This window comes from Salmo salar, chromosome ssa28 (genome assembly GCF_905237065.1).
Source record: "Salmo salar chromosome ssa28, Ssal_v3.1, whole genome shotgun sequence".
In the NCBI taxonomy this organism is placed as follows: Eukaryota; Metazoa; Chordata; class Actinopteri; order Salmoniformes; family Salmonidae; genus Salmo; species Salmo salar.
In genome coordinates this window covers 7,418,750-7,444,552 of record NC_059469.1, presented here as the reverse complement: position 1 = coordinate 7,444,552, position 25,803 = coordinate 7,418,750, and the positions used below count along the sequence as shown (strand labels likewise).

Sequence of the window (25,803 nt, the reverse complement as noted above, 5' to 3'; positions counted from 1 at the left end):
GTCCGCCCCTCTCCCTCCGACGAGGAGAAAGTGAGCATCCTCGTCTCCTGTCTTACGGGTAGAGCCCTGGAATGGGCCAACGCGGTTTGGGAGGGCCCAGACTCGGCTCGGGGCGACTACCCGGAGTTCACCCGTCGCTTCCGGGCGGTATTCGATCATCCCCCGGAGGGCAAGGCGGTCGGGTGAGAGACTGTTTCATTTGAGACAGGGGACGAGGAGCGCTCAGGACTTCGCCTTGGAGTTCCGGACTCTCGCCGCGGGATCGGGGTGGAGTGAGCGGGCCCTGATGGATCACTATCGCTGCAGTCTAAATGAGGATGTCCGTCGGGAGCTGGCTTGTAGGGACGCCATCACCCATCAGGGACGCCATCACCCTCGACCAGCTGGTGGATTTATCCATCAGGCTGGACCACCTACTGGCTACCCGGGGATGTTCTAGTCGGGGTCTGTTCATTCCACCTCCCAGCCCTCCTGCTCCACTGCCCATGGAGACAGGAGGAGCTACTCCGAGGAAGACCGGAGGGGGGGGGGGCCTCTCCTGCACCCACTGTGGACGCAGAGGACACACTGCGGACCGGTGCTGGACGGGTCCCCCCAGGAGTCCGGAGGGCAGGCAGAGCACTACATCGACCCCCCCAGGTGAGTCAGCACCAGACACACCCAGAGCCCCCTGTCGACCACATGTACACTTCTGTTTGTTTTCCCGATTTTTTTCCCCTCACTCCCAGTATAAGGCACTAGTCGATTCAGGTGCAGCTGGGAGTTTTATGGACCGTGGGGTCGCTAATAGGTTAGGGATTCCCCTGGTTCAGCTGGACCACCCCTTCCCTGTGCACGCCCTAGATAGTCGACCGCTAGGGTCCGGCCAAGTGGGGGAGGTTACTGTGCCACTGGTTATGACGACGTGGGGGGGTCATCATGTGGAACGTATCAGCCTATACCTCATCGACTCCCCGGCGTTTCCGGTGGTACTGGGACTCCCCTGGCTAGCCACTCACAACCCTCAGATTTCGTGGAGACAGAGGGCTCTTAAGGGGTGGTCGAGGGAGTGCTCAGGTAGGTGTGTAGGAGTTTCCATCGGTGCAACCACGGTGGAGAGTCCAGACCAAGTCTCTACCGTGCACATTCCTTCTGAATATGCCGATTTGGCTATCGCCTTCAGTAAAATGAAGGTGACTCAATTACCACCCCATCGACAGGGGGATTGTGCGATAAACCTCCAAGCTGACGCGGTCCTTCCTAGAAGTCATGTGTATCCTCTGTCTCAGGAGGAGACGGTGGCTATGGAGACATACGTCACGGAGTCCTTGAGACAGGGATACATACAGCCATCTAAATCACCCGTCTCCTCGAGTTTCTTTTTTGTGAAGAAGAAGGAGGGAGGCCTGCGCCCGTGCATTGACTATAGAGGTCTAAATTCCATCACAGTGGGGTTCAGTTACCCACTACCTCTCATTGCTATGGCAGTGGAGTCATTCCACGGAGCGCGCTTCTTCACCAAACTAGATCTCAGGAGTGCGTATAATCTGGTGCGTATCGGAGAGGGAGACGAGTGGAAAACCGCATTTAGTACCACATCTGGCCATTATGAGTACCTCGTCATGCCGTATGGGTTAACCTGTTAGGGCTAGGGGGCAGTATTGACACGGCCGGATAAAAAACGTACCCGATTTAATCTGGTTACTACTCCTGCCCAGTAACTAGAATATGCATATAATTATTGGCTTTGGATAGAAAACACCCTAAAGTTTCTAAAACTGTTTGAATGGTGTCTGTGAGTATAACAGAACTCAAATGGCAGGCCAAAACCTGAGAAGATTCCATGCAGGAAGTGGCCTGTCTGACAAGTTGTATTTCATCTTGGCTCTTTTTATTGATCTTTGCTCTAACGTGACACTTCCTACGGCTCCCATAGGCTCTCAGAGCCCGGGAAAAAGCTGAACGATATCGAGGCAGCCTCTGGCTGAAACACATTATCACTTTTGGCAAGTGGCCGATCAGAGTACTATGGGCTTAGGCGCGTGCCCGAGTCGACCCCATGCTTTATTTTCTTTCGTCTGTTTACCTAAACGCAGATTCCCGGTCGGAATATTATCGCTTTTTTATGAGAAAAATGGCATAAAAATTTATTTTAAACAGCGGTTGACATGCTTTGAAGTACGGTAATGGAATATTTAGAATTTTTTTGTCACGAATTGCGCCATGCTCGTCACCCTTATTTACCCTTTCGGATAGTGTCTTGAACGCACGAACAAAACGCCGCTGTTTGGATATAACTATGGATTATTTTGAACGAAACCAACATTTGTTATTGAAGTAGAAGTCCTGGGAGTGCATTCTGACGAAGACAGCAAAGGTAATAACATTTTTCTTATAGTAAATCTGACTTTGGTGAGTGCTAAACTTGCTGGGTGTCTAAATAGCTAGCCCTGTGATGCCGGGCTATCTACTGAGAATATTGCAAAATGTGCTTTCACCGAAAAGCTATTTTAAAATCGGACATATCGAGTGCATAGAGGAGTTCTGTATCTATAATTCTTAAAATAATTGTTATGCTTTTTGTGAACGTTTATCGTGAGTAATTTAGTAAATTCACCGGCAGTGTTCGGTGGGAATGCTAGTCACATGCTAGTCACATGCTAATGTAAAAAGCTGGTTTTTGATATAAATATGAACTTGATTGAACAAAACATGCATGTATTGTATAACATAATATCCTAGGGTTGTCATCTGATGAAGATCATCAAAGGTTAGTGCTACATTTAGCTGTGGTTTGGGTTTATGTGACATTATATGCTAGCTTGAAAAATGGGTGTCTGATTATTTCTGGCTGGGTACTCTGCTGACATAATCTAATGTTTTGCTTTCGTTGTAAAGCCTTTTTGAAATCGGACAGTGTGGTTAGATTAACGAGAGTCTTGTCTTTAAAATGGTGTAAAATAGTCATATGTTTGAAAAATTGAAGTTTTTGCATTTTTGAGGTTTTTGAATAACGCGCCACGGGATTACACTGGCTGTTACGTAGGTGGGACGATTTCGTGCCACCTACCCTAGAGAGGTTAAAAAATGCTCCCGCTGTCTTCCAATCCTTTGTGGACGAGGTTCTCCGAGACATGCTCGGACAGGGGGTGGTGGTGTACATCGATGACATCTTGATCTACTCTGCCACCCGCGCCGAGCATGTGGCTTTGGTGCGCAGAGTACTTGGGCGGCTGCTGGAGCATAACCTATACGTCAAGGCTGAGAAATGTGAGTTCTCCAAACGAGCCGTCTCTTTCCTAGGATATCGCATTTCCACCACAGGGGTGGTGATGGAATGTGACCGCGTTACGGCTGTGCGTAATTGGCCTACCCCTACGACGGTGAAGGAGGTGCAACGGTTTTTGGGGTTCGCCAATTATTACCGGAGGTTTATCCGGGGGTTTGGTCAGGTGGCAGCTCCCATTACCTCACTGCTGAAGGAGGGTCCGGTGCGGCTGCGGTGGTCGGCGGAGGCGGACAGGGCCTTCCGTCATCTGAAGGTTCAGTTTACTGACGCTCCGGTGCTGGCGCATCCGGATCCCTCTTTGCCATTCGTGGTGGAGGTGGACGCGTCCGAAGCTGGGGTAGGAGCAGTTCTGTCACAGCGTTCAGGCGCTCCTCTGAAGCTCCGCCCCTGTGCTTTCTTTTCTAGGAAGCTAAGCCCGGCGGAGCGCAACTACGATGTGGGGGACAGGGAGTTGTTAGCCGTGGTCAAGGCTTTGACAGTGTGGAGACATTGGCTTGAGGGTGCACGTCACCCTTTTCTCATTTGGACCGACCACCGTAACCTGGAGTACATCCGGGCAGCGAGGAGACTGAATCCTCATCAAGCCAGGTGGGCTATGTTCTTTACTAGGTTCCAGTTCACCCTTTCATACATTCCGGGGTCTCGGAACCGGAAGGCCGACGCACTGTCGCGTCTCTATTACACCGAGGAGAGGACCATCGATCCCGCTCCCATATTCCCTGCGTCCTGTCTAGTGGTGCCGGTAGTATGGGAGGTGGATGCGGACATCGAGCGGCGGTTCAGTTAGAACCCATTCCGCCTCAATGTCCCGCGGGTCTGAGGTTTGTTAGGTTCGTTCCGCTTGGTGTTCACAATCGCCTGATCCGATGGGCCCACACTTTACCCTCCTCGGGTCATCCTGGGGTGGAACGGACAGTGCGAGGCCTGAAAGGGAAGTACTGGTGGCCCACCTTGGCTGAGGATGTAAGACACTATGTCTCTTCCTGTTCGGTGTGCGCCCAGTGCAAGGCTCCTAGGCACCTGCCTCGAGGGAAACTACAGCCCCTCCCCGTTCCACAGCGACCTTGGTCTCACCTCTCGGTGGATTTCCTAACGGATTTCCCGCCATCTCAGGGGAACACGACGATCCTGGTTGTTGTGGATCGGTTCTCGAAGTCCTGCCGTCTGCTCCCGTTGCCCAGTCTTCCTACGGCCCTACAGACCGCGGAGGCCCTATTCACCCATGTCTTCCGGCACTACGGGGTGCCCGAGGACATCGTATCTGATCGGGGTCCCCAGTTCACCTCCAGAGTGTGGAGGTCGTTTATGGAGAGGCTGGGGGCCTCGGTCAGCCTGACCTCGGGTTTCCACCCCGAGAGTAATGGGCAGGTAGAACGCATCAACCAGGATGTGGGCAGGTTTCTGCGGTCATATTGCCAGGACCGGCCAGGGGAGTGGTCGAGGTTCGTGCCATGGGCCGAGATGGCCCAGAACTCTCAATGCCACTCCTCCACTAACCTGTCACCTTTTCAAGTTGTATTAGGTTATCAGCCGGTCCTGGTGCCTTGGCAGCAGAGCCAGACGGAGGCTCCTGTGGTGGAGGAATGGGTACAGCGCTCTCAGGAGACCTGGAGGGCTGTCCAGGAGTGCCTGAAGCGGGCTATCGGGCGACAGAAGGAGAGCGCTGACCGCCGCCGCAGTGAGGCTCCCATATACAATCCAGGGGATAGAGTCTGGCTCTCGACCCGGAACCTGCCCCTCCGCCTGTCCTGCCGGAAGCTGGGTCCGCGATTTGTGGGGCCGTTCAAAGTCCTGAGGAGAATAAACGAGGTTTGTTATAGGTTACAACTCCCTTCATATTACCGCATTAACCCCTCGTTTCATGTGTCTCTCCTCAGGCCGGTGGTAGCTGGTCCACTGCAGGACGCTGAGGTGCGGGAGGTCCCTCCGCCCCCCCTGGACATCGGGGGGCCCCCGGCGTACACAGTCCGGGCCATCCTGGACTCCCGACGTCGGGTAGGGGGCCTGCAGTACCTCGTGGACTGGGAGGGGTACGGCCCGGAGGAGAGGTGCTGGGTTCCGGTGGAGGACATTTTGGATCCCACTATGCTCCAGGAGTTCCATCGTCTCCGTCTGGACCGGCCGGCGCCTCGCCCTCCGGGTCGTCCCCGAGGCCGGCGTCGGCGCGCTGCAGGAGCCGCACGTCAGGGGTACTGTCACAGTATCCACAGAAAATGGTGCCCCTCCTCGGCCGGGCGGCGCTCGCCGGTCTACTAGCTGCCGCCGATCTGTGTTTCTGTGTTCATTGTGTTTTGTCTGTCTAGGTCCGCAACTGTTGTCATTTCTGTCATTAGTGGGGGGGTATTTAGTTTGTTCCTTTGGGGTTGTGTGTTGTGCGGGATTGTTTGTTTGTCAGCGGGTTTACGCTGTGGCCATGTCTTCTCTATCGTTTTTATATTGGAGGATTTATTTTCTCGCCGGGCTGCGCCCCGTGCGTGATTTTCCCTTTTTGGATTACCTGTTTCCCTTTTGGGTATTGTGCACTCCCAGTGCCTTTTGATCACCTAGTGTTTGGGTGTGAATAAACTTCGAGCTACTGGACGATATCTCCTGCATTTGACTCTACTCCTTCCTCCTGCCCTAAGTACCCGTGACACATTTGAAAGCATGTTCTCTTGCCAACGCGACTAGTTGAGTTATACAATACGGTATTAGGCTTTCAAAAGGCAATTCAGAGAAACAGAAACAACACATTTTGGTGCACATAAAATGGAGACGTGAGTGAATTCATGCGGCACATTTTCTTCACACTAAGACAAACAGGCTCATTCTGTTTAGAACAACCCGGGGTATGACGACATGTCATCTTGTAAACTGTACATGAAACATAGTGATTATAAAGGTTGACACTGTATATGACATGAGTTTTATGACATGGAAATGTGAAGTGCACATTCGGCTTGCTTGTATGACATCAAAGCGGTATTTATTATAATCCTCAACGTCTCATATTTCCAAATACATCTAGTCCTCTTAATTTACAGCATTTCCTTCACTCAGACAAACAAAACATTTGCAAAAGTTGCCTAATTAGCGGAGGAATGGGAGCAACTACTTGTCGCGTGCGGTGCTCAAGTTCAGAACGGCTGTCAGTCAAAACCCATCCAACGCTGTGAAGCGCAGAGCTCTGACGTAATGTGTTGCATGTTACTGTACAGCCACTGCGTTCCAATTGATGTGCTTATCAGTGCCCAAATCTGCCATTTTCAACACATACAGTATACAGGTATTCGTGTAAAGCCCTACGGTAATGCCATCAGCTAGCTTTTACTTGAAGATTTAAATCATTTCTGTCTCTGACCAGCCTTTGGGTAAACCCACAACAGTAAAGTTGTTTGGACTGTTCCTGTCTGTTTGTGTGCTGACCCCGCAGACAGCCATCTGCTTTTCAGAAGCCCGTTCCTCTGTGAGCTCCTGTGTGTGACGCCTGACATCATTCCTGTTGGATCTTCACGTCTGTAATTTTCAAACATGGCAGTCAGGCTGCTAGTAAAAATACACAGCTGCTAGTACTGGGTCATCTAATTTAACGCTGTAAACTACTTTTGCTGTATCACTGACCCAAATACAAAATGACCAGGATGTTTTTATGAGGAGTTATATTAAAATGGTTATGCACTTATTGTAAAAGAGTCAACACCGTGCTTTTTTTATCATACTTATTAACATCTGACGTATTGCTTGTCTTTTTGAAGTCCGACAACTGAAATATTGTTCTCACAAAACCAAAGACTCGCCGAAGTGCCAACTCCTGGAAGTGCAAAATCATCACAGGTTATCCCTAATGAGTCACCACAGTTCATTTGCATCAGGGCACATTAATTGCTATATCCCATTCAGCCATATCAAGAGGAAGTTGTTGTGTGGCACACACGTTATATCCAATAAGGTTAAATCCCCTGAATTATTCCTGTTCACAGGACGGAGAACATATTTATTGTCACGCCACTAATGGGCAGTGGGGAGGCGGAAGTGCCGTTTTAATTACTTATCATCTGTGCATCCTGTTTTCCCATCAAATCAACATCTTCAGTCCTTTGATGCCCACATCAGAGGGCCAAAGATAGCAATGTATCCACAGGTTGTGGGCGACAATCTCCCTTCCTTGCCTCACCGGTTATTATCTTCATCGTTTAAATGAAAGAGATCTGTGGTGATGTCCTTATTCATACAGTAGTTTATATTACATACACTTATATTGCTTACAGGTGAGTACGTTCTTGGAAAATAACAGCCTAGCAACATCCTCATTCAGTAATAGGCAAGGTAATGGAGTAACCCCTACCCATAATATGTACATATGTTACACCTGCTTTGGGTGCAACCAAATGAAGTCACTAGAGACTGGGGCTTTGTGCACTTGAACTCTTCAACTCCATTGAAGAGACGAGGGTTGCAGTTGAATGTTAATACATTCGATGAATACGCCGAAGGTTCCATCAAGAAGAAAGGTTAAAGGTGAGCAAGTGGACTATGCTGATGGCTATCTTTAAGTTTCATACTGTAGATGTTTAATGATTTGTATTACAGTTGCTTGTGTGTGATCACAGATCCAATATCACTATCAACAGGTTTGTATCATGAATTACTCATCAGCATTATGAAGCTCTCTGCTTCTGATTAAAAAAAAATAATGTTTAGAAAGCCTACATTTACATTTTAGCAGATCAACTCACAATCCCATATAAATAGCATACACAGTATATAGAACCACGTCTTGACCTCAACACCCAGGTCAAGGAAACACACATGTTTGAAAATGTGTGTTTAATAGCACATACTTTACCAAACACAATGCCCATTTCACATACATGTTTTGGTGTTTTTCCAACTATGTTTGTTTGCAAACCTCCAGTTACTTAACTACTATTTGAGGTAGTCTGCAAACATTCACACTGTTCAGTAGAGGCAAATTGCTATTTTATTGTATTGCATTGCAAAAGAGGATTCACGCTGAATGTTTGCGGATTAGTGTATACCAGCAACGTACTAAAAAGGGTTCCCTTTGCCTTTAGACATTTATATCAAATAGCAAGGCCCTTGTTTTGAAATTCTAAAGATGCCAACTCTTTCCCTCAAAGAATTAGCTCTTATACTGTATGTCTAGTGGGTCATTTAGAGTTTTCACCTCACCATTGTGCTATATGAGATTCCATCCACAAATGTTTTGGGTCTTCCCCACCGCCAATGATGGTCTCGACAAAAGCAAGGGGAAGCCTCTCTAGTGCTGGCTGATGCACATGTATGGGAAGAGGACAATTGCAAACTGTATAACCTGTGCTTTGAAATGCCTACCCCTCTGCTTTGTCACGCTTGACACCTTGAAGTAAATACTTCAACTCTGCAGTTCCTCGTGGGGGAATGCTATAAGGTGGGGGAACACAAAGAAAGACGAATGTTGCATACCGAAACCAAAAAATACTTGAAAGGGATGGATGTTTTGTGCACTATGTAATGGGAATGCTGAAGTATGTCCATTTAATGCATTGCCTCTTTAAAATGTAATTCATTTGTTCTAGCATCAGGCAAAGCTTGTACCCACGGTATGCTTGTGGTCTGGGACAAGCATGACGACACTATTACCACACATCACTCATACCTCCCTGCAAGTTCAGAGTTCAACATCAGAGTTCACTTGGCTATTTGACTAAGCTGGGAGTTAGAACCAAGCCTCCATATGTTAGTTAGGACATATGGTTCTTCTGCTCAAGATGACCAGGCCAAAGGCAGTGTGGTGAGCCTCTCACCTCAACCTTCCCTAGAAGTCACCCTCGAAAACAGCCATATGGAAGGCAGGAGAAGCAAAGGGACTGGTTCTAGTGTACATCAAATTAAACAGCTCACTACAGTGGTAGATGTTTGATGTTAGGATTTGTAAAATAAAGGAAAGTATCACGGTGATTCCCATATAGCCTAATACATTATTTCCATAATAAGTCGTGTTTTAGAACTGTAGCAATATGCATCAATAGTTATAAATGTGGTGTATACCTTGTCATATACCTTGCAGTAGGTAAGGTTTTGGAATTGGTCAGTCAATATCAATCCTTTGACTGCATTATTTAAATTCCACTTTCCCTTGGTAGGTCACTAAACTAGTAAATAATTACATGCAATTACAAACATCCATCTTGGCCATGTACTGTTATAATTTCCACCTGGCACAGCCAGAAGAGGACTGGCCACCCTTCAGAGCGTGGTTCCTCTCTAGGTTTCAGTATAACACTTTGTGATATCGGCTGATGTAAAAAGGGCTTTATAAATACATTTGATTTGATGCAATAATGTGCCAATTATTTCATAAGACAGTTAAATATTTTAACACTCTTTATTTCAAATAAAAATATAAATTTATATCAGAATCTATATAAACTTGTATAAATCAGTGTTAATACATTTACAATAATGTGATAACAGCATAGAGAGCACCTTCTCTTCGAATAGTTGTTGTGACCAAAAATAATTAAGTGCCATTATCTATAAGTTATGTACAATACAGTAATTTACCGTAATAATCATATATCTCAAGTTCCATAGAGAAACAATCACAACTACTCTGCTATTTTTGAGTGACAAAATCAGAAGACCAAAACAAAAGGGTCTCCCAATAGTAAACTCCTTCCTTTCCACTTCGCTTGTCAGAAATCACATCAGTCCTTTAGTTAGACTTTCTGAAAGGCTACCGAAATCCATGGATTGCTGCTGATTCAATGTCTTTGGCAAGTGTGCAGACTTCGAGTTGCCTTGCTGCTGTGCTCCCCTCTCTGTGTTCTGCAGGACAAACCATCTTCACAGTCACACCGCTGGAATATCTCCAAACCTTGGGTGCCTTTCTTTTTGTGCTTGGTGCAGACCTGACCGTCTTTCAACACTGGCTTGCAGATCTTGGACCAGAAATGACGCGCACAGCAAAGTCCCTCTGCGCAATCTGAAGACCTCAGGCAGTGTTTTCCTTCCAGACCTGAACAAATACGTTAATAACATTAGCATATTGATGGCTTTGTGTATAACAAGACATATAATCACTCTGAGTCCATTTACAACAGTAAACTTCATAACTGATTTGTTACATACCTTTTGGGGTTTGTGAAAGATCTTGTGTGGGCAACTTGGAGTTCAGTTCCACTGTAGAGTTTTTCTCATGTGTATTGCTGAGTGGCACTATGTCCTCCATTCCGATGTGCTGAGCCATGTCAGGATCTCTGGGTAAACACACACCTAGGAAGGTAACAAGAAGATCAAACATGAGATGATGTGCTTGAAATTACACTAAGTCCTTCAACAAGTGTGTTGAATTGCTTAAATTCAACTGACTACACTTCTCTTCAAAAGTTCAAAGCAGTAAGGAATGGCTTTAGTCACATCTTCTAAGGCTCTATTGAACATATTTTGACGGTGTAATTTAACATGAAAGAGCTGGGACTTGTAGGCTACTCACCATTGCAGCACTGGTTTCCCGGGCAGCACACAGTGTCCCGGATACAGCGCTTCCTGCGCCTCTTGCATGGGAGACAGGCGCCTCGGGACACAAAGCATAAACCATGGTCACCGCACTCCTCATCCGTGGAGCACCTCAAAGACTGAAAGAAGAGAGGTAGATGATTAATGTATGCATTTACCTTTTTAGAATAGTATCCAATTTAAATAATATGCATACTGCTGATGGTAAACGGTTCAATTTAACTGAGGGAATCTATGGTTTTTAAACCTCCAATTTCAACATTTATAGCCTACTTTGATCAATATAAAATAGTCAACTTTTATGTTGCTGGGCTTACCTGTATGGTATCAATTGCCATATTTTGGGTCCCGCTGTCAAATGAAAAGTCGTCAGGGCTCGCGCTTATCGGACCAGCCACTAAAGGTATGTTCTTGATGGCATTTGAGTTGCGAAGCACGGATCCAGCGCATGCAGAATCAAAGTATCCGACCAGCATGTAAAAGACAGCGGAATAACCGAATGGCAGCATCATTGCCATTGTTGTTGTATGTAAGATGCAATCGTAGCCTACAACTCGAGGGCAGATAGGTGTACTAGTAGGAGGAGTAAACTACCACTGTAATCCTAGGATTCCTGATGCAAGATTTATACATGCCAAGTTGTTTGCATCCCGCCCCCAGCTATGTGTAACAAAGGGGTGGATGACATTTCAAAGGGCTCAACTCATGGTGCATCCCACAGTCAGTACCCATTGGCCGGGAATCCTATTCCAAAACTTGTCAAAAATGTTTGTGTACAATTACTGTCAATGACTCTTCACGAGATGGCACACCGACACATTTTCCCTCTAATGGACACGTTACCCGTATTACCGTTATGCAGCTACAGTCTTTCATTTGACTCATATTCTGTTGATAATGCGCAACATTTATTGATAACACTGGACATTTGCAGCCTATTTTATCCCAGAAAGGTGTCACTGGTTGCACTTAAGTCAGTATTTCGATATGATGAACATACCGGGGGCTACATTGTGTATATTGAGTCGTTTTTCGTTGTAAGCCTGTAGGCTACTGTTAATAAATGTTTATACCTTTTATAACTGAGGTCTATCAGGGGTCATCAAATGCCTCTGCAAATAGTTGCTCTCACTGATCCCTGGCGCCCCATGGTTTTTCTAATGGGTGATCATTAAAGACATTTACTCCCCATTAGCGGCATTTGATCCGTAATTGTAATGGAAGAACTTTGAAATGCACTTGATTGAAAAAAGTGGCGGGGATCAAAGGGGAATATGCTAATCGTGGAGAATGAAAAGTTTACTCATTGACTTATAAATATGGGTTGATTGGCACCCCGCGATAAAGAATTCACGTCGGTCTCTCTTTCACATCGGTCTCTCTGAAAGTCTTATGTAGCCTGTAAAACAATTAGACACAGAAGTAGGCATATTCCCTTCCCCTCGGATAAAGCTGTTGTCAGCCTAATTACCCCTACAGCACCTCTCGTGATGATGCAGCCTATTGTGCAAATTCCAACATTGTGGCATGATAATTACGTTTCAATACATCTGTAAAGAGAATTGTAAAAAAAAAACTGTTGTTTGATATCAGGCTATGAAAGAAAGACTGTCCAGTTTTTAAAACTAGCCTGCTCTTAAATTAGGAATAGTGGATTAGAAAAAGAGTAAACCCCCAAAAATATTTGCGATAGCACAAAACATCTAATTTGAAATAAGTTTAAAAAGGGGGAAATTAACATCTTTAAAATACTATAGGGATTTGTATCATGATTGAATAAAATACAAAAATATATAAAAGTTGTATTTTAAAGTGATTCAAATATTTTTCAAATCTTAACCATAGCCTAAGTAACTGAACCAGCTCATTGAGTGAAGTATTCAGGAACAAAATACGATTTAACAGTTTCAAAGTGCATGTTTGCCAAATAGCCTAGGCAAAGCCTCTGAAATAAATGGCTTTGATGTTGTTGACAAAGGTTAGTTAGGCTATAATAGGCCACCACAAGACAAACGTTCAATACACTTCATTAAACGTCAATTGGCAGCATTCATCCCGAAACGTTGGTCTTTAGGCTTTGTTTTAATTGTACATCCAAAGCCTACAGTGGTGTAAAATGAAGATTGTGTGAAGGCCCCTTTGATGGGTACAGATCAAACAGTCCTGAACCCCCATGTCTTAATCAGACGGCGTTTTTACAAACAGTCCGTTTGCTCGGCTTTTAGCGGGTTTTAACAGACATTGTCGGCTACTCAGCAAATTCATTTGGTAGGATGCCAGGTCTGATTTGAAATACCTGGTTGCGGCCTTATCCATTCATGCTACAATAGACCCTCACTAGCTAGAACCATGTCCCTAAAGTGTTAAATAAACACACAAACCGTTTGTGTTAGATTGAAATAATAAACGGGCAGAAAATGTACTTTATAGTTTAGTTAGATAAGGTAATCTTTCGCCTGGAGGGTCAGGTGTTCTTAAAGCTCCCTCCTGTGGTCAGAGTGGTTATCAAAGGAAGTAATAACAGTGTATTTAACATGTCATTCTATAAAATAAGCTGCCTTGTAGTTACAGGCCCAGTACAAAATACCAGTAAAGATCAGGGAGTAAGTAACCAGAGAACAGCTTCACAGAATGAAATAAGGAGCATCATCTTTCATATTGATTGAAAGTTACATTTTATTGTAAGAAAATGGCATATAAATAGCTGGACCATAAAAAAGCAGCAAGCCAAGTAATGACGACCGTTTAAGTTGTTTGATCTTGTCATGCAGCATTAAAACAAATATTGAAGATATCTTTTGGATGCCATCGATTTTAAGGCACTTTCAATAATGCCAAAAGCCGTGTGATGATGTTCACAACTGGGGTCAGCGACTTCAGTCATTCAGTGGATGACGGTGATAACATGAAAAGATCATTCAAGCTTGAGAAAATATGTCAAGGTTTAATTTGGCAAAACATATCCCAAATATTCAAATTAAATTATAAAAGTATAACCTATTTATACAGATATATAAAAAAAATCAGCACGAAATATTGATGTACAGAAATATTTACTTCTGGTCCTAAAATAAATAATATTAATATGTTTTCAAGCGCAATATAAAAGTTAGAAATCATAATATATCTGAGGCCTGTAGAATAGCAGCCATCTTGCCTTTCATTTAGAAATTCTAATGTTCTAAGGTCCATTTTAATGGGAAATTAATAATGTGAATAGTAGAATAATCTCTATATAACAGACTGATTGTATTTAGCCATGTATCAAAGTCCACTTGCTGCCTCGCTTTAAATTGTCCGTGTATTGACATCACCTCGTCTGGGATGTTTACATGGGATACAGCTTTTGTCAAATTGAGATCAAAAGTAGATTATTTAGCCTTTTAGCTAACCCTTACCCTAACCCTTTTCTTAACTTTAACCTAATTCTCCTAACCTGCTATGTTAATTATCCCAACCTGCTGAGTAAGTTCTGCTAAACCTACAACGAAAAGTACATTTTGACAAAAGCTGTGTCCCTTCCAGACAAAACCCCTGCTGTGTCCCTCTGGTAAGCCTGTTTTTGTAGAAGTACCAGTTTGCCCTCTAGTGGTATACACTGTTCTTTGCTGTTTCCCCACTCAATGGTTGGATCATCCCTTTGCACTCCCGAAGGTCGATGTCCGAGCCCCCAGGGAAATCTAATTAGCATAATTCAAAAATCCCCATTAAAAAAATCTGTCATGTTTAAACTAGAGATATCTGGGGTTTTTTTTGCATCGGATGCGTCTCAATCCACCTCATCCGCCAATGATGTCGCACTACTTCATCTGCTGAAAGGTCACAGAGCTAGAGCTGTGTTTGTCAGACCATGAGACATCCCAATAATCGGTCTGCTCACAAAATCGTCTGTAGGGTCCGAATGGTTTGGCCTACAAACTATTATAACCCCTCTATGGAAATATGAGACTCTCACGAACATGTCAATTGTTTTTCTCTAGGATGCCCACAGGACTCACAAGACTTGTCCGAAGGTCCCCGGTACCAGTAAAAAAAACAAAAAAACTAATGGAAGTACTGTGTTTATGGAGACTGTTTAGTGCCAAAAATAAGGGGTTAAATACATGTTTATAGAAAAATTATTGTATATTTCCAGATCTCTCAGATATAGGATAGACACTTCAGAACAAACTTCCTTTAGAATGTTTTTTGGGGGGGACTATCTGTTGTTCCATGTAGTGAATCTGTTATTCAATGCGTTTGTATGGGCTAATAGCAGTAAGGCCAAATAAAATGTTTGATCAATGATTATAATTTTTTTTATATACTGCAAGGGGTCTTAAAATTCTAAATCAAATAGCTAAATGATCCTTGGTGTGACCTTCTTAAAACAATTCCATATAGCTTAGTAGAACCCCCCCCCCCTTTTTTTATGATATATTTCTGCACTATTAGGTTGGAATAATATTGTGAAAATGACGATAATGCCCTTTTAGTGTAAGAGCTGTTTGAAAATATCGCCTGAAATTTCAGCCTGTTTTGGTGGGATGGAGTTTTGGCATACCTGGTGACATCACTAGGTGGTAATTTAGTTAATTGACCAATAAGACAGTTACAAACCTTTCTCCCAATATAAGGTAGTTTTCAGTTTTCCCCTCCCCACTCAGACCACTCCCAGACAGTCCAAGCTAAATTCTTGCTTGAGAATGTGCACTTTGCTAAGAAACTATTTATATTATTTTTTACCATTTTAATTTAAAACAACCAGAATATGGTACTTAATTGTTACCCAGAAATGATTTGATATTGAGATAAAAAAAAAAAAAACAGCTGCATGTGACCTTTAATAAATAACTAAATGTTAATAAATTGAAAAGTCCAATACGTCCTCGCAATTTCTTAACACTGTAGGGCTTTAGAAAAGATCTGAACAGTGAAGGGAAGGCCAAAGTAGTTTTTATCGATCAAACAACTTTGCGCTTATAAATTGTGTAATTACATGTGTGTAATTGAAAGTGGCGTGTGTGTGTGTGTGTGTTTTTCCCAATGGAATACAGTATGCATAATAGACAATATATCATCTTTATGTGCTGTAATCATGTGTAACATCCAAATGTATAATATGATACAAAGGAACTTGTAAAAAATAACATTTTGATTATTGATGACAAGCGTTTAAAAGAGAGTCAAACCCCCCCCCCCGTTGGAATTGTGGTCCATAAACGCTACAACAGTGAGCAGGAATCTCTCCCTCTCAGTCCCAATCCACTCAGTATCACAAGTAATCACTGAAAACACTGGTATTGTAAGTGCTAACAGCCACAACAAATACATAAACCTAAATATACAAATGTGTGACAAAAATAAATAAAAAACCTCTCCATGAAGCGATCCATGGTTGACGGTGATGGTGAGAGACTGAAGAGGACTTTTGTCGTTCTAAAACGTTAGTCCCAATGCCACCTCGGAGGAGAGTGGAGCAACATTGGTGAAGGCATCTTGGTGACCCAAAGCGGTACGAATGCCCCATTCACTGTCACTGTCCGTTCACAGCATCATCAACTGTCTGTCTCTCTGTTCTCTGCTGCCAAACCCTTGAAAGACTTCCCCAGAAAAGTCAATTATGAGGCAGGACTAGGGAGCTACTGGAGAGGCTACTACACATGGAGGGTGGCGTTAAAAATCTGTATCCCAGCCAGACATGTCATCGGGAGGAGGGTCATTGTTGTCCTCTGGGAAACTGTCAAAGTTGCTTGTGTCAGTTGAAGACGAGACCTGATAGAGAAGAGGAGGGGCTGGATTAATTGCATGCAATGGTTTAATAAAGGAAGTCATGCTAACACTGGCATGCTCTTCAGATGTGTCGGTTTCACGTTAAAAATGATGCATCTTTTTACTTACTTCAGGGATGATTGGAGGAGTCAGGGTTCCTTTCCTCAACCCTTCCCAGTTAAAGCCTTCAAACCATCTGAGATTCAAAGAGAGAAACAGATTAAAAAAATAGTTATCTTTGCTGTTGTTTTTTTTCGGTCTAAAGTGCAATCATGGCCATTAGCCAGGCTGGTTAAAGTAATTAATTGACTTACTTGTGCTTTTGGATATCTTTGACTCCATTTTTCAAGTTTCCAAGTCTTTCAGAAGGATTGTCCCTGCATAGTTTCTTTATCAAATTGGCAGCATTTTTGGTAATCTTCTTTGGAAATTCAATCATGTCGATTCCTCTCAGAATTATATTGTACGTCTTCATTGGATCTGGCCCTGAGAATGGCGGGCTGAAAAAGAAGCAGGAGCATTCATTGAAAACAAATACGTGGTACTTTAAACCGACATCTAGATGTGGGTGGGGTTACAGGTATGGGAGACAGTGCAGGCATTCCTTCTGATCCCAGTCACTTGTTCTATTGGATATACAATAAAATCTCCTACAGCCATATCCACAAACTTCCTCCCTCACCTTCCAGTCAGGAGTTCGTACATGAGGATTCCCAACGACCAGTAGTCAGCGGAGATGTCGTGCCCCTTGTTCAGGATGATCTCTGGTGCCACGTACTCCGGAGTCCCGCAGAAAGTCCATGTCTTTTTCCCAAACCCAATCTTCTTGGCAAAGCCAAAGTCCACCTGTGAAAAGACAGGAGCGTCAATGAGATCTCATCGACTGCACACCCTTTCCAGCAGCTGCTGCGGGTCTTGAGCCATATTACTATACTGCAGGTGTGAAGGTGTCCTCAGGTCTCTGTCCACTCACCAGCTTGGCATAGCCTCTGTGATCCAGAATGAGGTTCTCGGGTTTGAGATCTCTGTAGATGATCCCTTTGGAATGTAGGTAAGCAAAGGCCTCCACCACACAGGCTGTGTAGAACCGTGTGGTCGAGTCTTCAAATGAACCTCTGCAATGTTGAAGACATTATTCACCCAAGTTACAATGATGAAGGCAGGGGAAAGCAAGGCAACATGGTATCATTTGAATGTTAATTGGCTGAGAGACGCATTTCCCGTACCTGTCCCTAAGTATGGTCCAGAGCTCTCCCCCAAGGCAAGCCTCCATCAACATGTAAAGATACTTGGCATCTTTGAATGTCCTATATAGCCTGAAACACGCACCAAGAACATGTCAACTGTAAATTGCGTCCTTTTGTTGAGGATAATGAAGTAGTCTGTCGGAAGAGATATCAGTAGAGACACCTGGCTGAGATATCTCTACATCTAGCTAGTATCTGACATCTCTACATCTACAGTGCCTTCCAGAAGTATGCATACCTTCAGAAAGTATTCGTACCCCTTGACTTATTCCACGTTTTGTTGTTACAGCCTGAATACTTTTTTTTTTTACACACAATACCCCATAATTAGAAAGTGAACATTTTTGCAAATGTATTGAACATGAAATACAGAAATATCTAATTTACATAAGTATTCAAACCCCTGAGTCAATACATGTTAGAATTACCTTTGGCAGAGATTACAGCTGTGAGTATTTCTGGGTAAGTCTCTAAGAGCTTCGCACCCCTGGAGTGTACAATATTTACACATTATTCTATTTAACATTCACATCGACGGGGATGTAGTGGAGTGGGTTGAGAGCTTCAAGTTCCCTCTGTGTCCACATCACTAAGGACCTATCATGGTCCAAACACACCAACACAGTCATGAAGAGGGTATGACAATGCCTCTTCCCCCTCCGGAGGCTGAAAAGATTTGGCATGAGCCCTCAGATCCTCAAACAGTTCTACAGTTGCACCATTGAGAGCTTGAATGGCTGCATCACCGCTTGGTATGGCAACTACAGAGGCGCTACAGAGGGTAATGCGTACGGCCCAGTGCATCACTGGGGGCAAGCTCCCTGCCATCCAAGACCTCTATACCAGGTGGTGTCAGAGAAAGGCCCTACAAATTGTCAATGACTCCAGCCACCCAAGTCATAGACTGTTCTCTCTGCTACTGCATGGCGAGCGGTACCGGAGCGCCAAGTCTGGGATCAGAAGGCTCCTGGACAGTTATACCCCCAAGCCATAAGACTGCTGAAGAAAGTTAATGAAATGGTTACCCAGACTATTTACATTGATGCTATTTTTTGCACTGACATTTTTGCACTGGCTCTATGCACACTCACTGGACTCTACCCACACACTCACACATACTACACTGACACACACACACACACACACACACACACACACACACACACACACACACACACACACACACACACACACACACACACACACACACACACACACACACACACACACACACACACACACACACACACACACACACACACACACTATTATCTATCCTGATTGCCTAGTCACTTTTACCCCTACTTACAGTACACGTACATACTGTATTACCTCAACTACCTCATACCCCTGCACATTGACTCGGTACCGGTACTCCTTGTATATAGCCTTGTTATCGTAATTTTTTTGTGTTACTATTGCCTTTAGTTTTTCTTATTTGCAAATTTGTATACATATTTCGTACTTTTTAACTCTGTATTGTTGGGAAAGGGCATGTGAGTAAGCATTTCACAGTAAAGTCTACACCTGTTGTATTCAGCACGTGACAGCACGTTTTAAGTTATTGTCCTGCTGAAAGGTGAATTTGTCTCCCAGGGTCTTGTGGAAAGCAGACTGAAACAAGTTTCCCTCTAGGATTCTGTCTGTGCTTAGCTTTATTCTGTTTTATTTTTATCCCCAAAAAACTTGAGTCCCTGCCGATGACAAGCATACCTACAACATCATGCAGTCAACACCATGCGAAAAGCTCCCTGATCTTTGTGGTTGAATCTGTCTTTGAAATTCACTTCTCGATTGAGGAACTGTACAGATGTATGTGTGGAGTACAGAGATTATGTTGTCATTCAAAAATCCTGTTAAACACTATAATTGCACACACAGTGAGTCCATGCAACTTATTATGTGACTTGTTACCCAAATCTTTTCTCCTGAACATTATTTAGGCTTTCCATAACATACTTATTGACTCAAGGCAATTTGTAAAAAACTCTAAAAACATAATTCCACTTTGACATTATGTATTGTGTGTAGGCAAGTGACACAAAATCTCAATTTAATCTGTTTTGAATTCAGGCTGTAGCACAAGCAAATGTGGACAAAGTCAAGGGGTGTGAATACTTTCTGAAGGCACTGTATGTAGCTACCTGACGATGAAGTCTGAGTGGGCCTCCTGCATGATCTGCTTCTCGGAGCGGATGTGCTCCTGTTGCCGAGTGTCCACGATGTGCCTCTTCTTCAGGATCTTCATCGCAAAAGTTTTGATCTCATCGCTTTTTAGCTGCACCTGCAGGACACAGACGACGCAAGAGATAGAGCATCTCAAGGTCAACGACCACTAAAAGCGAAGTTGTAAACATGTCCTGGCTGTGCAGATCAAGTCTTAGTTGAGCCATTTTTAACACTTGTTCTGGGACCCAGTAATAGCAGATGAGTCATGGGTCTATTTGTAACTCCGGAGGACCTGAAAATAGTTTGACTGGGAGCAGACATTCTTCACATTGCCTATCTCAGGGAGCATGTCCGGGGTCATTTAATCCCCGGGACGTCTAGCAATGGATTGCACTACAGTGAACACGATGACTGGAGGCAGGCGAAAGGCCACTTGTTTTTACTGAGGATGCCGCAGTGCCGAAAATAGGACAGGGCAGGGGATTCCTCTTTAGGCCAAGCTGCTGGGCTTTCACTTTTCCGCAACTCTGAGACCCCACTGGTCCGCATTGCTCCATTCTAGCACTCACTTGATCAACCCTCACTTGCTCTGTCTATCTGTTTACATGCTTTCGAGTCTTTTATGTGTCAGTTTAAGTGTATATTCATTTTTATTGACAAAATTCAAATTGTGCATTGCAATATACAGATAGCTGCCAAAATAAAGGAAACACTTGAGTAAATGAGGGATACAAATTGTATTGAAAGCAGGTGCTTCCACACAGATGTGGTTCCTGAGTTAATTAAGCAATTAACATCCCATCATGCTTAGGGTCATGCATAAAAATGGCCAGTTGCCCATTATTTTGGATACTATGGCTAGAAGAAGATATCTCAGTGACTTTGTAGAGGGGTTTCAAATGAGCATAAGGGGGTGTTCTGGCAGCTCATGGTGGCCCAGTGCTTTATGTTGGCATTTCCTTTTTTTGGCAGTTACCTGTACAATGAGTCAAAAGTATTTTTTATATTCATTCAAAATATAAATCATGTGTATGTAATTATTAATCAATCAATGTTACAACTAGACATAGTTGAAGTCTTGGCCTACATTTGGTGTAGTTAATCTCACAATTCTATTAGGACTGTACTACAAGCAGACTGAAGTTGGAAAGTTTCAGAGAACTCCTATGTTTTGTAACGCTGTGGGTCACATGGCAGGGCTCCATTACCTCTTCTGCCCTCATAGTGGAAAGTTACTTCAAATAGCCCAAAGACATTCTTGCTACCTGACCTGAGACTGCTCCGTTACAGGACAAGAAGACCACTGATCCTTCCTGTCCTATATCTCCCAATTAAGTTCAAGTTCTCTTTGCTCTTTATTCCCTGCCAATGGTTTATAATGAAATAGGACATGTGTCTCAATAACTGTCTGGAAATGTAGAGCTCCAAAAATAAGGCATTCGATGATTCAACGATGTCTGCATCTAATTACCTTCCCTTGTAAATGAAATCACTCGACTACAGTAATCGTGTTCACTCCTCCTAGCAATTTTACCACCGTGGAAAAACTCACATTCTCATCCATGGGCAACCTTGACTATTCAGTCTACCCAGTTGATACAGTATGACAAGACATTGGGATTGGGAGTGAAACAGTGTACAAAGAGAGAAAGACGTTATAAACATATAGTACATACAGACAAACAGTACATACTTTATTTAAACATCCTACCAGCTCCACACGTCCGAAGCCTCCGACCCCCAACGTGTCAATTATGTTGAAGTCCACCAGCTTCAGGTTGCAGAAGAAGGCATTCTCTGCTTCATATCTACATTTTTTGAAGTGGAAAAAGGGAAACTTCTTAGAAGTCTGGATGGAGTAGGAGGTGATAAGTAATGACAATGGCGGGGAGGGAGCCGGGAGACTGTTCTGGCGCTCCCTCTCTTTCCGCACTGGGATAGGTAAGATCAACTCACGCATCTTGTCCACACCTTGGTCTGACCAAGTAGTGAAAAACAATCAATCAATTGGAGCCCTCTGATAATAGTCAATAGTATGGTCAAAAGAATGGAAGTATATGCCTTGCAGGACACAGTTGTTGATCTGTTGCTTCACCAACACTTTCTACACAGCATCTGTAAGAGTTCTTTCTCGAAAGTGGAGTTAAGGCGCCATTTCCAGTTCACATTTCGAGGATTCGAATATAGCGTTATCTGGGTGTGGAAGATTGGTGAATTAGCCAGATCTTCAGATTTTGTCTGCATGTATCGCAGTCCAAATACGCTTTCTCAGAGTCCTCTGGGTGTGTTGAGTTCAGAGTCCAGCGATTACAACCCTCAAGGTAGAAATCCTTACTTTGAAGAAACCACCCAGAGTATTGCAAACAAAACATAGAAAATAAACAGGCATACACTTCTGGTAGAGGTAACCTTCTAAAAGTTTCAATCCAAGAAAGAGCAATCCAACTCGGAAACAACTCTGCAGACAGTCAATGAATTAACTTTACAATACGTCTACTTAGACCACAAGGTAGGGAGAGACTAAAGCCTTGAATCCAGACTGCAGGACAGCGACTAAGGTGGGTGTCCTTGTCAAAACAAAAAGCCAAGTGTACTCGGCTCCAAGTACCAGTGACTACAAATACTGCCTGGCTGATCCCACTGGTATTAATAGCATTTGGACATTGCTTGAGGTTCACCCAGTTAGCATAGCTCTCACACCCCTGCCATACTGCCAGACTGAGCCTCCATCATCTGCAAGGCCTTACACCTCACTTATAAACTTGGAATGCAGATCACACCTCCGTATTAAAGAACCATTATGGACAGGATTTGGTCCCTCACTGAGCTGAAGTGGAGAGTGTCATTTTACTGATTTCCTGATCAGATTGAACAAACTTTGTTGTTAACTACAGTCATGACGGATGGTCTTCAATTCAGCTAATTGGTGAATGAGTGAATATAATAATCCTGTATGGTTGAATGGAAAATCTGACAGATAAGCAGGCCTGAAAATATCCTGTGAACAAGGCTATCAGGTTGTTTTCCAGACATCTGAGCTACTGAGTGATCCCCCAGAATCTGTGTTGGGACATGTAACTGAGTATCTGCATTATCTGTCCCATATGCTGAGAATTATCGCCCATCTTCAATGTGAGTTTGAGGTGAACAAAACAGGAAGCACCAATGTCATTTTAGTAGTATGAACTCACAGCACACCCTCTTTATCACGCTTTTTACCCCACTGCATCACACTATGCTGGTGGGACGTGAGTCCCCAAAGACGGGGAGAGGGGAGTTGCTACTAGCCACGTCTGTTACAAACTTCATGTCATCCTCGGATATAGGTGTCACCTTAATGCTTTCTGGCAGTGGTAGAAACTGACACCAGCCAATCAGAGAGGACCATTATGGGGGACTGTCAGGGAGCAAAGAACCACATCGAGTAAGCCTTGACTGAGGCCAAAGTCACATTACCAAACGCACATCAGCTGATCGCTCATCGCACTTAAGTCTGGTGACCCACCGTTGAAGCCCTACGTATTATGACGACCCATAGGTTCAGGGTTTATAGGTCTGCCCTCAACTAAGACTGTGTAGGCGGGTATAAAGACTTTACTAAATGCCACACAATAATTATAAACTTTTACAAGACCAAAGATCTAGTCAATGTCTACAGAAATGCTCAACTCATGTAAATGGTATTTTTACAGTTCTAATGTGTAATATTCGTAATTGTTGAGTGTATAGCCTAGTGTTTTTGTTTTCTGTTTCTATAGTAACGGCTTAAACACACATCTCCCCCATCCCCTCATTTGTGGCCCCCTGACTTGTCGTGGAGTCCATTTCACCAATCAACTCTCTCGAGGCCTTAAGAGGAAAAAGTTTACGGATGGGGTGTCACATAATGTAATTGGTGAGCTGCTGACAGAAGCTATGCTGAATGATGCCTCCAGTAGACCAGACTGTCAGAGGCCTCAGCGGTGTGGTGATTTTCCACTAGGTCGTTCTTCAATCCCATTCGTTTGTCCTAGGGTAGCCCATGACTCTGAGAAGCAGTTGGGACGTTTAGGTTAACGGTGACCTTCTCATAAAGCAGGACTGTGAATGTAAAAATCAGATCGAGTTCTAGACACTTAAACCATATGTATTTTGTTTCACAGCCCATATGAGGCATTAGTAGCCTACTGACTTAAGTCAAGTGACTTTCTTATGTAAGTGTGCAAGCCTATACACAACGCCATATAGCCTACAATGCTTGTAGGCATTGTAGGCTAGAAAAGTACTAGGAAAGATGTCTTCAAACCACAACATTGCACTGTATGGATAATGGATACGATAGTTACACAATGTCCTGTTATGAGGCACACTTATATAAAAATTTGGGTTGAAAAAAAATCCTTACTATCCAATTGAATTTCTCTCTGCTACGCCCCCGGCCCCTCAAAATACCAGAGCTGCTGCTGAAAAGCGTGCTCACGACAAAACAGTCACATTCCTCCATTCTGACATGACTACTTCCAATATCTGCACTATTGCTGCCGTGCCAGCTGTCAAAATATCTGCTAAGTCCCAACCTGGGGCTGGATGAGGCCGCTCACCTCTGGGGTCAATGCACAACTAAGACCGACCCATAGGGGTTTGACCTCCCACATGTTTCACAATACAGCCACCACAGGGGCAGAGATGACCAAAAAGTATCCCGATAGAAGTGGGCTACCAGGTGTTAATGCACAATGCAGCAATTTGACACGATTATATCCCCTTGACCTGAAGACCTGACAACTCAAGCCTAGGTCAGTTCAACTTGGTGTTATCCTTGTCGCATTGTGTTTCATTCATTTAGGCTACCTTGCATCTTATATTTTAAGAAGGCACGTGTTCATCAATCGTGTATCCTTTGATGTTGTGAACTTCTGATGATCTTAAACTATTTGACTCGAACCATGTACTCGTAATTGTACCTTCAATTTAATTTGCCCTATTTTCTATTAAACTAATATTAAAGCTGCACTATGCAGAAATCGCTCCGCCATTCCCTGATTGCTAAAGTTCTAATAGTTTAAAGCACGAATAGTCTAGACTAGAGAATCATTGTACCATCTAAACCACTGTGAAATATATTTTCCTTACCAAAAAAGATTGTATTTTCAGCTGTTTGAAGCTGGTGTACAAAACTGAAAGTCAAAGAGGCAAAAACGAAACTTAAGAACGGAAAGCATAGGAATAGCCCACATAGAGGATCTACTGCTTCTTAGACTTGCTTTCAATGAGTGACAGATCTATAGCTCATATTTCTATGTGAATTTGGTTGGGTCACCAAAAAGTTACATATTGCAGCTTTGCCACCATTAAATGACTACTCTACAGCTAATACAGCTCCATATATGTGCAGTTGTGTTGTGATTGTGTAGCCGTAAATGTCATGGCCTTGGGATGCTTCTGGTTCCTGATTCCATTCTCAGAGCTAAGCACGAGGTCTAACAGTCAAACATGAATGCTTTACTACAGCGCTGACCTGCCATCAATCTCATCTTTGTTCCCTGCCAGTCATATGGCAGTAATGGCAACTGGTGATCTGTGGGAGAGCTCGCTTCACATAACTCATGTCCACAAGAACAGGGATAACATTCAAGTACGGTTGTCAATGTAGGAGTAACTAAAACATAACATCTCTGGACAAAGAATGCATTGCACATTTGTTGTTTAATTGTTTTGCAATATAAATTCTGTTGATCCTCCAAAATGGGACAAATGCTAACTTTTATGCAAAAGTCTGAGCTACACATAACATTCAGCCTAACGAGAGGCCACATGACTCCACTATTTCCATATAAAGTAACCTATTTCTTATTTGGAAGTGCAGCATTTACAATATATGGTTTCCTG

The 25,803-nt window shown here is 43.6% G+C and overlaps 2 protein-coding genes across 8 annotated transcripts in view; both read right to left on the bottom strand.

Moving 5' to 3' along the window:
* Window positions 1-9,616: 9,616 nt before the first annotated feature.
* On the bottom strand, window positions 9,617-11,451 carry dkk1b (dickkopf WNT signaling pathway inhibitor 1b). Its single transcript, XM_014178946.2, has 4 exons — window positions 11,086-11,451; window positions 10,746-10,887; window positions 10,382-10,525; window positions 9,617-10,268 (listed from the first exon to the last, which is right to left on the bottom strand). The coding sequence occupies exons 1-4, from the start codon at window positions 11,284-11,286 to the stop codon at window positions 10,015-10,017; spliced, it is 741 nt and encodes a 246-aa protein (XP_014034421.1). The 5' UTR covers window positions 11,287-11,451; the 3' UTR covers window positions 9,617-10,014.
* Window positions 11,452-15,813: 4,362 nt separating this feature from the next.
* The window catches only part of prkg1b (protein kinase cGMP-dependent 1b), a 161,155-nt gene continuing 151,165 nt past the window's right edge, over window positions 15,814-25,803 (bottom strand). For 2 of the 7 annotated variants that reach the window (XM_014179313.2, XM_014179310.2), the window contains exons 10-17: window positions 21,647-21,743; window positions 19,911-20,050; window positions 17,746-17,835; window positions 17,493-17,634; window positions 17,202-17,365; window positions 16,834-17,019; window positions 16,649-16,715; window positions 15,814-16,522 (exon numbers count right to left, since the gene is read on the bottom strand). In XM_014179313.2, the coding sequence (XP_014034788.1) occupies window positions 16,424-16,522; window positions 16,649-16,715; window positions 16,834-17,019; window positions 17,202-17,365; window positions 17,493-17,634; window positions 17,746-17,835; window positions 19,911-20,050; window positions 21,647-21,743 (985 nt within the window). In that variant the 3' untranslated portion in view covers window positions 15,814-16,423. Of the gene's footprint in view, window positions 16,523-16,648; window positions 16,716-16,833; window positions 17,020-17,201; window positions 17,366-17,492; window positions 17,635-17,745; window positions 17,836-19,910; window positions 20,051-21,628; window positions 22,565-25,803 lie in introns of those variants that run through there. The other 5 variants (XM_014179311.2, XM_014179309.2, XM_014179315.2 and 2 more) reach the window with 4 other exon arrangements.